Consider the following 18,937-nt stretch of genomic DNA (forward strand, 5'->3'; position numbering starts at 1 on the left):
TCTGATTTATGTAATCAGCTGTCACTATTGTATGCTGATTTTAAGTCTTTTGGTTATAGACCAGGAGTAGGATAGCTGGGTCAAATGTGGTTCCGTTCCAAGTTTTCCAAGGACTCTCCATAATGCTTTCCAGATTGGTTGCACCAGTTTGCAGTCCTACCAGCAATGTATGAGTGTGCCTTTCTCTCCACATCCTTGCCAACACTTACTGTTGCTTGTATTCTTGATAACTAGTAGTTTTTGATTTGCATTTCTCTAATTACTGGAGATGTTGAACATTCTTTTCATATATTTGTTGATTGATTATATTTATTCTGAGAAGTGTCTGTTCAGCTCCTTAGCCCATTTATTGATTGGATTGTTTGTTTTTTTGGTTTTAAGTTTTTTGAGTTCTTTATGTATCCTGGAGATTAGCATCTATCTGACGTGGGTGTAGCAAAAATTTGTTCTATTGGATGTTTCCATGTGAATGTTTCTTAGTCACCATATCAAAAACAACATATCTTCCCTTTGTTGCAAATATGCTACCTAGAAATACAAGTTTTTCTTGGCTTCTTCCACCCGTAACGTACATTTCATCATTCTTGTAGTCTGCTGAGCCTTGCCTGTTTCTTAGTTTAATTCTTCATCTCATACCTTCACTAGCACCAAGGTAATGGCTAACTGATCTTTCTTCCACTTGGCTCTTTCTTGCTCCATTATGCCAAATTAAAGCCAGAGTGATTTTTCTTTTCTGTTCTGTTCTTTTTTTTTTTTTAAAGAGAGAGCAAGAGAGAGAGAGAATTTTTAATATTTATTTTTTAGTTTTCAGTGGACACAACATCTTTATTTGTATGTAGTTCTGAGGATCGAACCCGGGCCGCACGCATGCCAGGTGAGTGCACTACCGCTTGAGCCACATCCCCAGCCCCAGAGTGATTTTTCTAAAGTGCAAAATCTTGAGCTGTGCTCTTTGTACAAGGCTCTGTTGGCTCAGCTTGAAATATCCCTTGTTTCACTCACCCTTACTCTCTCAGCACTCATTTCTTCCCTGTCTCCAAGGCAGGAGTAGATGTCCCTTCAGTGTACTCATCTCACTCTCTACCTATTCCTTTAGAGAAATTATTGCCAGATACACAGATAATTTGTCATTTCCCTAAATAGACTGAAAAGGACCTTTGAAGTAGGGCTGCTTGCATCCTTAGTGCCCAGTACAGTATCTGGTATGTGGATATGTGCCCTGTAGGATTTGTGGAGGGAATGAGTTTTGGATGGAGAATATCAGTTAATTGACCTGCAAAACTCTTCCAGAAGAATGTGAAAATCTTTATTTTTGACTATTATTGACATAAGTATTGCTAGTTTGTCTTTATTCCTAATTTAATTTAGTCTCTAAACACACACTTGCATACTTGGATTACATGCTAATAGTGATAATCTGTGAAGTTGATAAGTAGTTTTTCATATTTTAGTTCTTATGTTTTTGACTTTGTTATTGATTGGATTAAGTATTTGAATTGCTATTAGCATGAATAAAGTTGCCCTCTTGGTTGACTCTTGTAATAAAAAAATCACAAGTTTATGATAGTAGTTCCTGGTGATTTTAATGTATTGTCTTTCAACATAGAACACAATTTGGGTCTTTTGGAGAAGGGCATACTTCTAGGTTAACCTCAATTTTTCTATAGAGATTGATTATTGGATCTCCTGTGAAGAACTTTATGTAAATACACAAAGTAACATTTGTCTTCTTTTATTAAATAGAGTGCCTGAAGTATTTTGAATACATAAAATCTAATTTTCAATGTTTGGTATTTAAAAGAGTTCTATATACTGGTAAAGCCAAAACTTCTTGGGTTACACTAGTGGTTGTTTAATCAGAATATGAATTCAAATTGCATATAAAAATTGCAAACATAAATATTTGGATTTCCTTTACATCTATCAGATTGCAATATCTGGTTATAGGGACTGAGCTTGTATATATACAGATTGTGTATAGTTCATATATACTTAAGGTTGAGACCAGAAGAGTTTCAGATATTTTTCAAATTTTGGAATATTTGCATATACATAATGAGATATCTTGGGTAGGGACCCAAGTCTGATCATGAAATTCATTTATGTTTCATATATAGCCTGAAGGTAATTTTATATAATATTTTAGTGTTCCTGCTTTTGACTGTGATCTGTCACATGAGGTCAGGTATGGAATTTTCCACTTGTGACATCATGTCAACACTCAAAAAGATTACAATCTTGAAGCATTTCTGATTTTGAATTTTTGGATTAGGGATGCTCGACCTATATTTTATACCAGTTATCTAGCTGATTTGATAGTGTAACCAGAACTACTTGACTATAAACTAAAGAATCTCAAACCTTAACATATATAAAGATTTGAATCTTATTAAAATACATATTCTGACTTAGTAGTACTGTCTGGGGTGGGACCTGAGATTTTTCCAGTTCAAATAGACTTTTCAAGGGATGTCCATGCCTCTGGCCTATGACCCACACTCTGAACTATAAACCTATACAAAATACCTGTATATTTTTAAAGACTTTTTTTTAAGTATGATATACTCATACCTATTCCTATTCACAAGATATGAGTTTCTTGGGCTTCAGAACCAGTTTAAAATACTTGTTTTAGATATTATCTTTCAGTAAGGTTTCAATACACAAAGGCTGTACCTTTGTCCTTCTTTTTTTCCTTGAGTATCAGTTGTATAATAAATGTGAATCTGAAAGTTATTTCTCATTTCTGACCCTCCTTACAATGGTGCTTTTAGGTCAAATAAAGACAAGTATAGATAGAGCAGGTTGTCTGTTCAGGGACCAGTTGCCCTTAAGAATAAAACTTGACCCTCTGAAGATGACATGCATTTTATTCTCAGTATGATATTGTTGGGGTAGGCGTGTTTATTGGTCTTCTGGTACTGATAGTTTTGGTTTTTGGAAATTTTCTTTAAATTTCTTTTAAAAATTTAAGAATGTTTTGCTTGTAGGTCCTCTTCATATAACTTTTAATTTCATATGCTCAGTATAGCACAGACCTTACTGGGGTTGGAAGGAAGCTGAAGGGATCTGAGACTATGATGAGTTGCTGCTATGACTACAGTTGTTTTGGGGCTGTGGAGTTGAGGTAGCAAGATTTGTTTATCTTGTTTTGATGAATAGGTGGTGCCCTAGGTATGCAGGTCAGCAGGTATTTACTAGGTTGAATTAACCCAGATTCCTTGTTAGCTCTTGAGTGATGCAAGCCTTTGTATCACTTGTTAATGAAAGAGTTTATTACTTGTACAGCTAGTTGTGTTTGAAATGAGGTATTTATTTACCTTTTAAAGACTGAAGATTTCAACTTAAACTTTATTGAAAAGATGATGAAATAAATTGCTTAAAATATCAGGGGATAGATTAGTACCAATCAGCAAATTAAAACTTTTTTTCCCATAGAGCTTATTCAGGTATCAAAGAGCAAAGCATTGCATGAGATTCTTCAGATTCCAATTCTCAAACATGCTTCATTTTGTTCCATAGGCACACTGTACTCCAACGTTGTGGCAGGTGGAGTCAGACTCTTGCCTGGGGTTTCTAAACTCTTTTTGAGTTTTGAAAGAGTTAGGCAAAAAAATTTACAGGTCAGTACAGAGACCTGAAACTGCATTGCAGATTGAGGGAAAGGATATGAGACAAAGCAGTGGCCAAATTTAAAAAGACCTTATGAACCAAGTAAGTAGGTTGAACTAAATTTTCAAAATTAGGAGTAGCTGTTGAAAGGACAGGGATATGTCATGATATCAAGGAGAGTGAAGAATTGTGGTAAGGAAATCACTTAGGAACCAGTGTCAAAATTCTAAATTACAGAGTGATGGGGCTTGAATTAAGGTAATGGCAGTGAGACTATAGAGGAGGGTACAGATGGAATAGTTATTTCAGAAGTTAAGAATTTTTCAGACAGCGGAGATGAAAACATTTGTATGGTTTCCAGTTTTCATCATTCCAATTGGGCAGGTGGGTGTTACCATTCTTCAAGGTAGGGAATACAGGAGGTGGAACAGGCACTTTTCTAAGGAAGATCTTGGAAATTTTAGACATGTTGGTTTAAGGTGCTTGTGGGACATCTAAGTAGAAATGCTTGATAGGGGCAGGATATGCAGGTTAGCTGCAAGGAAAGAAAGCCCAGGGACTTGAGATTACCAGGAAGAATAAATAGGATCAGTTTTATCTACTACTCCTTACATCCTTTTGGCTTGTTAGTTAATTTAGCAATATCTACTTTCTGTAAATTTCAGTTTTTCACTTTAGAAGTGGTGTTTGGCTAGCACCAATTCTCTCATCTCTATCCCCCAACCCTTGTATAAAAATATGTAACATGACTTGTATTTGATATTACTTTAAGGAGTGTAATTGTAATATTAGGAAATGTGATTTGATTTGTGTGTTGTATTCAGAGGGCTTTTGAGATAAAATCACTGAGGCCTATTTAAAAGATTATTTTTTTTAAAAAAAAGGAAGTATTTTTTAAAAATAAAACAATTTATTAGTGTTCTTGGCCTAGACAATATTTGAATCTCATAGCTTTGATTTGTTCAGGTTGCATGATGATTTAATCTCTGTGACTCTTGCCAAGGCAGGAACTGTATCTGTGTCTGTTCCAGTTTAGGCGTCAAAACCAGAGAGAGCCATCTGAGTGATAAGATCTAACAGAATCAGTCATGGTCCATGTGATAAATTTAAGTGATTTAGTCTCCCTAGGTAGAATCTAAGGGGAAAAGAGATGCTGTTTAAAGTTAAACAGGTGACTTGAAATGAATTAATTTTACTTGCAAAGGTGCACTTTTGGGGCTGGTGAATACTTAATATCACAAATAAAGGTAGGTCTTGCATTGTCATATATCCTCTGGCCCTCACTGGTTCTCCCCTCTTTATCTCCTTTCTGAAGGAAGAACCTACCAATAAAACTTTTCTTGATTTTACCATGTAGACAGCCAGTAGAGTTCAAATGGAAATTTTTGTTCCTTGAGGCATAAATGAAGCAGCCTGTTTATTCCCCAGGCTGGTAGTCTTTAGGAGGGTGTGCAGAATGACTTTTTAAGAGTAAGCCCTGCTTATGATTGAAACTTCTGAATTAATACAGAGGGTAATAAGTCTGTATGCCATTTAAATTAACAAGTTTTTTAATTGTGCCAATAGAAAGAATAGGTAACTATTATAAATATCTATTCTTTTTTACACCTTTTCTTGGCGAATTATAGCTGTACATAATTCATTGTTATATAATCATACATGCACACAATTCAACACTATAATTCAGCCAATATCATTCCCCAGTCTTTACCCTTGCCCTCCTCTCCTTCCTCCCTCTGGTTGATCAGCTTTTCAGATTAACTAATTATCTTTCAATAAAGGAAAGAATTCAGTAGAGTAAATTTAATGGGTGAGTTATGATCCCTAAAAACTGGAGTTAGTGATAGAAATGCTGAGACATTAGAGAAGGATAGCTATAGTAAAACAATTATTTTGTTATTCCTTTGCAATCTTTATATAATAAATGGAAAAGCTCCCTCAGCAAATTCCCATTGTAATGTTTGAAAATGGTTACTCTTTCTCATGTTGAACTTTAATCAATAGGTAACAGCCTAAAAGCCTAATATTCCCACCTATAACCCAAGGCACATTGCCGTAGCATAGAACCGCACTTTTATTCATGTCTGTTTCAAGTCTCTTTTTAATTAGTTTAAACACTCGATTTTTCCCTCCAACAAGTCTCTACATATCAATTCCCACCTCAGTAAATTCCTAATAGATTATTGATAAAGTTAATTTTGGTGTTTCAAGTATTGCAACAAAAATGAACAGTGAATAGAATTTTGGAATCTTTGCTTTCTGCATTGAAGATGTCATTCATTAAATAGCTGTTATATTTGTTATTTTTTCTTGTTCTATGCCGATATTTTAGAGGTAAATTTTGTTTATAAATTTCTTACAAAGCTTATCAGTATGTTACCAATAACAGCAATAACAACACACACATATTCTTTATCCATTTATGGTGTGTATTTTGTGGAAAGTTAAATAGTTATAACATTATTCCTTTAGGTTTGCAAGATCACTGGGCAGTAGGACAATTTTTTGTTTTATTTTGTTTTAATTGACTATTTTTCATGTAGTAAAAGTCACAGTACTCTATGTCATCAACCAGGCCCAATCCATAATCTTAATGGGAAAGTAAAACTGGCACCTCTTGATTTCCTGGTTTTGTGTTTTTTGGGTGGAACCGACTCCTGAGTATGAAGATTTGATAGGAAATAATATTAATACCTGCAAGAAAATACGGGAAGAGGTTGCTAAACATCCTGTGTAATTTTCTCATATCTTGGAGCCCTGCCCTATTAAAAAGTTGGGTTTAGATGCCTGCTAATCTCGGATTTCAGCCTAATTAGTCAATTTTGATATATTACTAGCATGTAATCATTCCTGTATAGTGTTCTATAAAGAAAATTTGGCAGCCCAACGTTTGAAAAATAATTTCTAACATTTTTGCTAGGTTACTGACTTAGAACCAAATGATGACTAAAGGTAATCATATTACTACTGACTACTACCATCGCTGCTGCCATCTAATAGAACTGCTTTCTCATGCTGATTTTTTTCACTTTGTCCTTGCTGTCACCATAATTTTTTTAAAAGAGAGAAAAGAGGGAGGGAGAGAGAGAGAGAGAGAGAGAACTTTTTAACATTTATTTTTCAGTTTTCGGTGGACACAACATCTTTATTTTATTTTTATGTGGTACTGAGGATCCAACCCAGCGCCCTGTGCATGCCAGGCGAGCGTGTACTGCTTGAGCCACATTCCCAGCCCCACCACCATAACTTTTTATCACAGACTTAAAAGTTCTATTTCTTCTGTAAATCTGTTATTGACATTTCTAATTTGTGGAGACCTCTTCCTTTAATTAAAGCACATCATCTACTTTATTATTTTTCATTTTCATCCTTTGTGCTATTATTGAATTATTCTTAATTACATTATCTATGTGATTAGACTCTAAGCCCTTGGAAACCCAACACTAGCAGTTTTACCCCACAGTATGAATGATATTAGGGTTATGAATGAATGGACCACTAGACCTATCCCCATTTTCCCTGTCCTGTAAGGTGTTACAGTTTCTTCTCAGTGTCTTCTTTCTGTGCTACTTTTCCTGGTCTAAGCCATCTATTGTTCTACTTTGGGCTACCTCTGATTGTCTTAGAACCTTCTGTTTAGGAATTTTACAGATGTTTTGGGGGGTATTCCTGGACTAATTTTATAGGGGTAATTTATCAGCTTTCCCATCAGGATCTCCCACATAAATCCTACCTATTATACTCATTTTTAATATTGATTCATTTATTAGAATGTTTGAAGCAATAGGTTGAGTATGTAAAAATCAAGGAATCAACCAGATTTTTACTTCTGATACAGAATAATAAGGAAGAAGAAAAACATTGTCAAGTTCACAAACATGAATTTTCTTTCCCAACTCTTTTGCTTACTATGCCATTTTTATAGTTGGATAGGAATGGAGCAGGCAGAAGTACAAATAATTATAATATCTTGTTATGTATGTCACTGCGAAGTAAGGCTTATACTTATTTTGCCACCTGGCATTTTGTATATTCTTTCTTTTGAGCCATAATTCTGTTGATGTGTACATGGAAAATCTAGAGATGTAGTATAACTTAATTTTAAATGGAAAAAATAGAGGTAAGTGCTTGTACAAGGTCACACTAATAATTAAATGACGAAGTCAGAATCCAGCTAGGTAATAATATGTACATACAAAAAAAAAGACAAAAAGTAAATAAATAAGAGGTGTACTGTGAAAGGTAAGTTTGCTCCTATCTCATCTCTCAGTTCTTCCATTCCTCTCCTACTGGAGGCAAGCAGTGTACTAGTTTCTAGGACTTTCAAGAACTGCTTTATGTCTGTAAACCCATATAAATATATACATTCTCCTTCACATAAGTGGTAGCACATTGTATACATTTATCTACACCTTGCTTTTTCACTTAATAATATATCTGAATATTGTAGAATGCAGGCATTCTTATTTCTTGATCCATGAACTTTCCATTTTAGTGTACTACATATTATTTGGATAAGTGGTTTTTGCTAACATGAACAGACTGTTAAATAATTCTTTATTACCGGCATATCGGTTGAGTTCCTTGTGTTTAACATAAGTATTATTTCACATTTCTTTTAGACAGATAATGGTCATTGATTTGTTTTATCATAAATCACACTGAAGTCAACAAATAATGAGGTTTATATAGTAGCTATTTCTGCTAGTTACTAATATAGCTAATTGGGATGTTTACTTTTCAGTTTAAAAAAGAAATGCAGAGATGTAGTTTTTAGGAAAATCATTTACATTGAGATTTGTATAAAAGTCTTTATGTGGACAAATGGTATGCATAACACAGTTTATCTTAGGGCCAATGAGAAACATTGTTATAAATATCAATCACAAATGTTTATTTTCTAAATTTTTGAATCTACAACCTCATATGAAAAATGATAAAGATAATTTTTCATTTGTTTCTAAAATAAGTTTGTAATGATATACTCTTGATATAATTCATGATTATCTTTATAAAATACACTCTTAATTTTGATCATTCTTGTTTTGGTCAGTTTATTACTGCAATTATTGCTTTATTTTTCAGAGATTAATGAGCTTGTTATACCTAGTTGATTTTTAGATCTTTGGGACCATCACAAAAGATGAATCCTAAATAAATGTGTCCCATGCCAAATGTCCATTATAGGATTCACAGAACTTAAGTACTTAACACTTTAATTTTATTTTAGATAATTAGTTTGTAGTCCTGTATTCTTCCTAAAGATTATAGTTCTTCTCTGTGTTACTTATGGTATTTATATTACTGGATAATTCTGTGTGAAAATACTGTAGTGTTTTTTACAATTTCAATCACTGGTTGGGAAAAAAAGTTAATCAGACTAAAAGTATATTGTCACACCACCATCACAATAGTTAAAATTCAGTAGTAGAACAAATATGATTATGTCTTGAAAATTTATAGCATTAGTGTTATCCTCAAACATTTAGGACACATGGTCCTAATGTTCTTATTGCATTCTGACTTTGGAATTCTTGGTGTAAGATAGTGAATTAAAGTCTTGTCAAGAATTGTGATAAGTCATGTTCGAACTCTGCTATATTCGTAGATCTCTTCTTTATGGGGATAACATAAAAAAACAAAAACTGACAAAATATCCTATACAGAAACAATCCCTGAGTAAGAATGTTTTGCATATATTTGAGGACATCTGAAACGTTTTGATATTTATATTTATTCTGTGATGAAAGTTTATATGTCTTAAGTTCTATTTTAATTTTTCCTTTTGCTTAGGTAGCTAATTAAAAAAATTTTTTTAGTTGTAGATAGACACAATATCTTTAATTATTTATGTGTGGTGCTGAGGATCAAACTCAGTGCCTCACAGATGCGAGGCAAGTGCTCTATCTCAGCCCTGCTAATTTTTTTTTAATGAGCAAAACAAATACTTATTGGTGCTATTTTTAAAGTGAATACTTTCAGCCTTCTCCAAAACTAAACTCTAAATTCACAAAGTGGTGCTCTGGAACATAAAAAAAACACTAGATTTTGTCTTTTCCATCATTTTCATTTCTAAAGAAATGACTTTCATTTTTATATGTGCATGGTGAATGCATGTGTAAAATCATATGGAATGGTAATTCAAAGAAATTGCATAATAGGATAGAGCAGGCTAGCCTGCCAGACCAGCCTCATAGATAACTTTGACATGGCCACTATTTTCTAAGGATGTCCCTGATTATTGGTTCATCTAGAGGTGACTGGGTGCCAAAGGACCATGTCACTTACCTCATAGTTACTGATGAATAAATTCCACCATGCCAGTTCTTTAATTTTCAGTGAGAAGTTTCAGGAACAATAGCTTCTCACGTTTGTGGGTCAGTTCATTTTTTCCCAATAGGCAAATCTACAGAAAAAATATATCTGGAAGATTGCATGATGAGCATTGAATCAGATCTCAATGTGATACATCCCGCTTCCCATAGAAATACAATTGCCACTTGGACCATATATTAAATTTTCAGAGCATTCTTTCTGCTAGATCAGGCTGCAGATAACTCACCATCTTTTGCTTTCCTGATTTCTAATGGAGGTGTAACTTATTGTTTTTAACACATTTTTTTCAGAGTTTTTAACAATTGATTTTATTTATAAGATAGATCTACTGTATGTAAAACATTTAGCCCAATGCCTAACATACAGCTAATAGATTATAATTCTTATTAAGTATAACTGGTACCTGAGTCTACCTCACGTTGTTACTTGTAATGTCAAAGACAGTCTTTTAGACCATATCTGTAGACATCCATCCATCTCATCTTTTGCATTTTGAATTATTTTTATGCTTTTAATTTTTATTTTTGTTTACTTTCTTAATTCATTTATCCTCAATGTTGAATCTGTGAGCTAATTGGGACCATATTTTTTGGCTCTGCATGATTTGAGGTCTATTTTATTTTATTTTTGGTCCTCTTTTACAGTATTTTCCATTTCCCATAGTTCTTCCATCTGCAGTGTGAGTCTGTTGTAGGATATGATCTTGAAGTTACTGCTTGCCTCCAGAAACATTTGATTTTGTATCTTTATTTGAGTAGATAATGTTAGTTGTGAGTTTTTCTGTCTCACTGTTTACCTTCTTTACAGGCTCTGCTGAAATTCTCAGGGTGGAAAGTTAGTTTGAGAATGGTAGCAGCATCTTAGAAAGTTTGCCATGGCATTGGAAGGTAATGATTGAAATTCCACGGGTGGAGGTAGTACAGTAACTGCAGATCTGATAAGTACATTATTGACAAATCAAAACTTTTTCCATGAAAATGATTCAGTCTAGTCATCTTGGCAACAATAGACAGTCTTCTCTCCATCCATCAGGAGAATGAGCTATCCTTTTAAGAGCAGCAAAATAGATTTGGGAAAACAGTGGACAAATTGACATCAGTTCTTTCTGTTGTTTGTGAAAATACAGATCATGGGGCATTTTTAAAGCTAGTGGTCTCAGAAACCATACTTTGAGAAAATCTAAGAAGAACCATTATAAACGTTCAGAAGAGGGATAGATTATTTCAGACTGCAGTAATCAGGGAAAATTAAAGAGACTAGCTTTGGTCTTGGTCTTGAGAGATGGACAACATTTGAATATATAAGAAAGGGAGAAAACATTTTTTAATGGGTGAAATGCCAAGAATGAAAGCATACAAATGAGAAATAGCATATGTCAGGGGAATGGAGGATCAAATAATTTATCCCAAAGTTCTTAAACGTGTTCTCTGAAAGAAAATTGAGTTAGGGCTCTTCATAACTTACCAGATGCCTCTTAGTACATAAAGCTTCATGTTTCTATGTGCTTTCTGATGTTATCAAATCTGTTTTTAAATACTTTTTGGAAGCTGAAGACTGTCAAAATTTCAAAGTACTCTCTCATTCTTGCTCTTACTGAAAATATTCAGGTGGGGGGTGATATTAGCACTCAGGGCAGATGGTACACCTGGAATGTCAGGTACACAGCATGGCTTTGCTGCTTAAAGAGGAACGGCCTGAGCATGTCATTGGGCCTCATTACTTTTTGTATCAGCAGATGTCACCATTCTTCCAAGAGGTATTGCCAGGAAATTGGAATAGAATATGATGTTTTCCTCTACTAGTCAGAAATTTGCTGACTTTCCAGAAGTCTTATTTGAACTTGAAGGCTGAGTTGATAAGTTGAAATTTTTGAAGGAATTTGGTGTTCCATTATACAAGGCTACTTTAATCTGGCAAAGGATTATATGGAATTCTGCTTTAGTTCATAGAACTAGATTACAGATTTACCTTTGTGAATTAAGGATTTCAACACTTGTTGCCTTGGGGAGAAAAGTCACAATTGATTATCAAAGATGAATTAAATGTTCCCTCTGTCAAAGGTTATATATATCACAGTTTTATCTCATTTTACCTATATCATTGAGATTTGGTACTGAGAAGTTAGAATTTTTTAAAATTATGTACTTTTTCCAAGAGGTAATTTTTCTTTCATAAAAAATAACAGTGTAAGGGAGGATTATGCCCAGCATAATTCCTTGTAAGTTTTGCTTTTTATATATTGGTTATGTTCAAGAAATTAGTTTCCAGAGCATTTCTGTACATGGTTTTGAAAGATAAAGGCCACATTTTAGTCAGAGTCTCAGGCTGGTCCTTGGTTCCCCTCAAAGCTTAACTAACAACAATTGATTTAGCTAGTGTGGAGTCAGTGGGATGCTCTGGGTGAATTTGAGCAAAGGAATGACAGGAAATGAGAAAATTCATCTGTATGGGAAGAAAAGCTTTGGTAGAATCACAGGGTGATATGGGGATTCAGGTTAGCTCCCAGGTGTGAGTCACCCTAATGATCTGAAAATAATATTCTAGGCAGTGCTTCTCAAAGGTAGGAACCTTGTGTTATCTTTTTTGTTCTTAGTGTTTGAGCTTAGTGTCAAAACAAGACAGGCATTCCAAAAATGTTGAATTAAGTTGGAATCACTGTATGATCATGAAAACAGAACTGTAGTACTGCTAATAAATGCTTCTTGGTTTTATCTATATTTAATCCTGTTTTAAAGTCATTTAGTGAATAGTAAGGTTTTTGAGAGAGAAGGCTTATAACAAACTCTTACAACCTTCATTTTTCTGGGAATAATTAATACAAACTATTGGTCTCTTAGGATTATTCTCTTTGTAAATTTTATTTCTGATAATTTTTATTAAAGTATTCCTCAGACATGATAATTCTATCTAGTACATTTAGAGGGAAAGAAACTTGCAGGTCATCATGATTAATTAGTTGATCATCTATTTAAGCAGCAAAGTAGCATTCCCATAAACATCTAATTTTTTATTTGCTCATCATTAAATAAATTAGTCTGACAATTTTGAGGTAACTTTGACTTAAAGTATCTTTGGAACTTATGTGTTTTCTATTAAACCCCCTATGTTGTTGTTATTCCCTTTAGGTGTTTTCCTGGAATAAAGTTTAGCGAAACAGATTCCCTAGGTTTTAATAACTTAAAATTTAAATTCATTATGATTGAAAGAGGAGAATATTAAGTTCAGGCCCAAGTTCATTGTAACATTTTACTATTGCTTCTATTGAATTCTTTCAAACAGAGTAAAGAGAAAATTATTGAATTACTATAAAACATTGGTATTATCTAAAACACGTTCCAAAATATGGTAAAATTTTCTCTTTTTAGTAAACTGTTTTCCCAAGTCTGTGGAAATTACAAATCAAATTACATCTTTCAAAAGTCCAGAAACTTTTTTTTTTTTTACAGAAAAATAAAGTAGAAAGTAATAGAGACAATAACAGAGTAAAAGTATGGCTTCATAAAAGATACTGGTTTAATTGTGTTAACTATTAAGGGATAAATTACTCTGTGATGTTGATTTATTAGGAACTTTTGAGGAAGGTACATGACTATTGTGGGTTTTTCTTTTTTCTTTTGGTACTGAGGATTGAATCCAGGGGTGCTTTACCACTAAGACACTTCCCCGGCCCTTTGTATTTTTATCTTGAGACAGGGTCTGGCTAAATTGCTTAGGGCCTCCCTAAGTTGCTAAGACTGTCTGGAACTGATCTTCCTGTCCCTGTCTTAGCCTCCGGAGTCGCTGGGATTACTGGGGTGTGCTACCATGCCCTGTGGACCATCCATTCTTGAAAATCTTTTACTGTCCACCATTTCTGTATACAACATAAAAATACTATTTTCAAAAATTTTAATTGGGATAAAGTCAATGGGTATATAAGAATGGAGAAAAATTCCTTATTTAGTATATAGATAAAATGAACCTATTGTATAAAATTTGGGAGACATAAATTAGAAGATCACCTGCGGCCTGGAGATGACTGTTTTAACATTTTGGTTTGTTTTTCTCCATTGTTTTATACATGTGTGTTGCATGTATAAACACATAAGTGCACACATCCACACACAACAGAGGGAGATGAAACGTTTTCCCGTCACGTTTAGTATGTTTCCCTGTATCACTGGGCATTATTTCACAGCATTAGTTTAACAGGTTAGTATCCACTCTATGAAGAAACTAAGGCCTTTTAGTTGGCTGAACACTTTGCATTTTTGATCCCAGTCCTCTCGGTTTCGCCTTCCTTTTGCTCTTGCAGCGAAGCCCAGGGCGCCTCGTTTGAACTCGTGCGCGCTCCCTGTTGACTCCCCAGGGGACGCTCGCACGGGACTTCCTGGGCCGAGGGCACAGCTCTCTAGGGGTCCGGATGAGTCCTCACACTCGGTGGGAGTGTCGTGGGAGACCCCGGGGTACCGCCCTCCACCGCTCCGTCACGTGGGCACACCTGAGGGCAACGGTTGCACCTCGCCGCCGGCCAGGGTTTCGGCTCCCGCTGAGCTGCGAGGCGCTGGCGGTTTCCTCCGCGTTTCTAACCGGCGTGTCTTTGTCTTTCCTCCCTGGGGTCCGCTGCTGCCCGTGCCCGCCGGCCGAAGCCTGGCGAAGCCGTCGCCCCGCAGCGCCGCAGCCCTGCGCCCGCCCGCGGGCGCCGTCACCACGCGCCAGGCCGCCGCCAGCTGCAGAGCCAAGCTCCGCGGCGGCGCCGCCCGGGAGCGCCAGCACGCGCGCGGCCTCGGCAGGCCCTCCGTCCCCTGAGCGCCGCCGACCCGCCGACGCCGCCCAGCGCAGCCGCCAGCCAGCCCGCGATCCCCAGCCTGCCTCGGACCTCGCGTCACCCCTCGCCCTGCCGGGTCTACCCCAGAGTCCTTTGCCCCAGCCCCTCAGGACAACGTGCCTTAGGGCCGGGCCGGGAGGGGCGGCCCCGGTGCTAGTCATCACCTTACTCCTTCCCGCTTGCCTGACAGAATCCAGCTCCTTGGAGAATCTCGTCACCGCACATTCCTTTTCCTTCCTGGTGGTAATTTATGTACTTCCTATTCATAGTCAGTTTCTTTCGTTATTAGTTCTGCAAGGTCATCTCCCCCACCCCACCTCAGTCTTCTCCACCTCAAGCCCTGTCATCAGCCAACCATCCCCCGCTCCTGCTGCAGTCCTCTAGAAGATTGTTTTAATAACGTTCTAAATCCCCAGCGACTGTGGGGTGTTTGACACAATTTGAACTCTAGCTTTCAGTCCTCCCCGCCACCTTCCTATAACTTCATCTCCCAAGACTATTTCTTCCCTTCAGAAACAGCCCTTGCCCCCATGATTCTAACTTTGTCATCGTTAGAAACTACATCTTCCTTAGAATTTTGTCTGTGGAGACCAAGGAAATGCACCTTTCAGGTCTCTTGCCCCAGGTAGCTTTCTTGATTGGTGGCTCCCCCTGCCTGTTCAGGGTTATCCACCGGGGTTGCCATGGAGGTGGTGCTTCTCCTGTGCTATTCCCTGTGATAGCATAATTAGAACGTTGGTCATGGCCCATTCATGTGAGATGCAGGACTCTTCTAATGAGCAGTTTTGGCTTGGGTACACCTCAACACCTGACTGGAACTTTCTTAGAACTGTGCTGCATGCAGTCTGAGGCTCTTCCTGCCCAATCCCCCTTTCTCCTTTCATAGATGGTTCAGACTGCCTTTTGGTATGAGCCCTTCTTCCCCTCACCCTCCTGCTTCTTTCCCTTTATCCTTCACAGGGTAACCCCTTAATAGAACTTTTGTACCTTGAACCCTGTTGTGGTGTCTGCTTCTATGACCTGAACTAACACATTGTCAGACATTCCACTCTAATCACCTATTTCCTATCCTGGATTCTTTGCTCACTGATAGCTGGTTCATTAACCTCACACGTTCCATTATTAATCAGCCCTTGCCTTAGGTGCATGTCCTGTCTAGCCTAGATTCCGTGGCCCATCATCATAACCACTCTCCTTGAAATGCAGTGGTCTCAGCACTATTGAACCTCAGTTTCCTCCAAGTTATTTTCCGGACAAAACCCAACCCCAGATGAACCTTACCATCTGCTTTGCCTGGACCTGACTAGGATGACTCAGCACTTTTTTTTTTTTAAAAGAAAATCACAAAACTCAGTGAACTAGTCTTATTTTCAATCCATTTTCTCAAACCTCAAATTGGTAGTGTTGTTCCCAACGTAGTCTGTTTCCCACTTCTGAAACTACTGTTTATATTTTCATCTCCTCAAAATGTTTTGATCTCCTCCTCCTCCCTGTTTTATCTTTTTCTGAGAAAATGGGAGCTATTACATACAAATTTCTTCATCGTCCCACCACAAGACCCTCCAACCCAGCTTTCTTGGGAACCAGTTCTTCCTTTTTATAACTCTGGAGGAAGCTTCAAAAGACAGCTCCTCCTCCTGTGCTTAGGATACCAGGATACCACTCCCTCTGGACTTTTCAAGAACTTGCTCTTTAGGTTTTCCCTTTCTCTGTTCTGCGTCATCAGTTCCCTCTCCTCAGTGGATCATCCTCATCAGCTTGCACACATGCTCCAGTGTCCTTCATTTTAAATAAATCTTTCCTTATGTACATCTTTATCATCTCTAGCCATTTCTCAGCTCTTCTTTATAACCACACTTCTTTGAGAGATTGTCATTATCTATTGTCTGTATTTCCTAATCTTCTATTTGCTTTTTAAATTTTTTTTTAGTTGTAGTTGGACACAATACCTTTATTTTATTTATTTAATTATTTATTTTTGTGGTGCTGAGGATCCAACCCAGGGCTTTGCATGTGCTAGGCAAGTGCTGTACCACTGAGTCACAACCCCCAGCCCTTCTATTTGCTCTTCAGTCCACAAGGATGCTGCCTTCCCAGTACTACTACTGACCATGCCCTTGTTAGGGTCACCCAAACAAAAGAGCTTCTGTGAATGTTCTTTTTTTTTTTTTTTCCATATCTAAGCCCTTATTCTCTCTTGGTTTTCCTTCTGTATCACTAATCACCCCCCAGTTTTCTGCTCCCATCTTCTAATTTTGAAAAGTTAGGGCTGACTCCTTTCTGGTTTCTCTCTTCTTCTTGTATTCTTTCCCAGGAATCTTACCAACTTTCATAGACTTAAGTACTGTCTTAATGCCAAGATGAGTTTCAAATTTATGTTTCCCACCTACACCTTTTATCTCTGTTCTAGACTCACATATCTAATTGGTAAACTTATCTACTTCTTTTCAAATTCAGTGCCATCTCTTAGTCCTGATCAATATTTTTTTCTCACCTAACTACTATAATAGCCAATCTTATGGGATCATTTACTCTTGACCCACTTCATTAGATTTTTATTAAGTCATAGCTTTGACCTTTATTTTAAATTGAATCAAGTAAATTGTTGCTTAAAGGATAAAATCAATCCCATATCATGGTTAACATAGCCCTACACAATCTGATCCATACCTATGTCTCCAATCCCATCTGTAATCTTCTCCTTATTGCTCATGATCATCCAGACTCGTTCCTTCAACATGCCAAGATCCTTTCTCCTTCTCAGTGGCTTCGTAAATGCTGATCTCTCTGCTCATGCTGTTCTTCACAGCCACTTTTCCCCCCACCAAAACATATCCTTCAGATGAATACTCATACAATATTTTAAGAAAGGCCTGACCGGAGCACTCTATTGAAAATAGTACCCACCTTTTTCTTTTCCCATTTGCTATTTTAGTTCTTTATTTGTAACCTTATTTATTTATTTACATTTTCTTGGGGGCAGGGTGTCTATTTTCCCTACTAGAATGTTTGAGGAAAGAGACTTGTGTGCAGATGTCTACATCTTTCAATATTGTTTTCTCATCCCCTAACACAATATTGTGCATGTATTAAATGTACAATAAATACCTGTTTAAGGAATGAATGAATGCATAAGCTAATTTTTTGGAAGGGTTTATTTTTTATTGATTAGTAAGAGCTCTTTTTATAATAAAACCACTAACCATTTGTTTCTTCTGTATGCTGCAGACATTTTGCTCCTTCTCAGATATATAAAATTTAATCCATGATGTATTTGATATACAGAAATACTGCATTTTTCCATTTAGATAAATCTTTTTAAAAATTCTTCTTTTGGTGATATGTGCCAATGTTATATAAATATATGTCTATGTTTCCTTTTAGTTTTTTAGATTCAAATCTTTATTCCAAATGGAATTTATTTTTGATATAGTTGTAATTAAGGGTCAAAATATTTATTTAGTTGTTACATTATCATTTATTGAAAACTCTTTTCTACTGTTTTGAATATTTCTCATTTGTCAAATATTAAATTCTTACATATACTTAGAGTGTTTTCTGGATTTATTGTTTATTTTTTGGTATCTCTATTCCTGAACTATATTATTCTAATGTTGCCATTTTGTCTTTGCTTTACTGTGATGTTTAACTTTTCATTGGGAGTAAATATTGCTCTTATTCTTCAAAATACTTTTGGCTGTATTTGTGCATTTATTCTTCCAGATAAGCTTTAGTTATAGTCTAGTCAAATTAAAAAAAAAGAATTCTATTGACTTTTTAAAAAATTGCTTTAACATTATAGTTTATTTGGGGGATAATTGCCAACTTTGTGATAGTGTTTCCTGTTTCGGAAGTTGTCACATGTCAAGTTTACTAAAGATATCTTTTGTGTTCTTCAGTAGTTTTTTTTAATGCCCTGTGTATTTCTTCTTATTAGTTATACTATTAGATATTTCATGTCTTTGTTGTTTAAGTGGGATCACCTCCCCGCCTTTATAACTAACCTGAGTACTCCTTTTGGAGTCAAGCAATTGATTTTTTGTATTTGGCTACTTTCCTCAACCCTTTCATTAATCTTTCTTCTTGATTCTCTTCTAAATAGCCAGTCATTTGTAATTAATGATACTTAATGATACATAAATGTAACTAATGATACTTTTCTCTCTTCCTTTACAATATTTA

General features: G+C 36.1%; 1 protein-coding gene across 4 annotated transcripts in view; it reads left to right on the forward strand.

Annotated features, from left to right (window-relative positions):
- Znf800 (zinc finger protein 800) overlaps nucleotides 1-17,895 on the forward strand; it is a 47,998-nt gene extending 30,103 nt beyond the window's left edge. For 3 of the 4 annotated variants that reach the window (XM_078040282.1, XM_078040283.1, XM_078040281.1), the window contains exon 6: nucleotides 14,577-14,878. In XM_078040282.1, coding sequence (XP_077896408.1) covers nucleotides 14,577-14,736 — 160 coding nt within the window. In that variant the 3' untranslated portion in view covers nucleotides 14,737-14,878. Of the gene's footprint in view, nucleotides 1-14,576 lie in introns of all 4 variants that reach the window. The other variant, XM_078040284.1, reaches the window with a different exon arrangement.
- Nucleotides 17,896-18,937: the final 1,042 nt, after the last annotated feature.

This window comes from Ictidomys tridecemlineatus, chromosome 2 (assembly GCF_052094955.1).
Source record: "Ictidomys tridecemlineatus isolate mIctTri1 chromosome 2, mIctTri1.hap1, whole genome shotgun sequence".
Classification (NCBI taxonomy): domain Eukaryota; kingdom Metazoa; phylum Chordata; class Mammalia; order Rodentia; family Sciuridae; genus Ictidomys; species Ictidomys tridecemlineatus.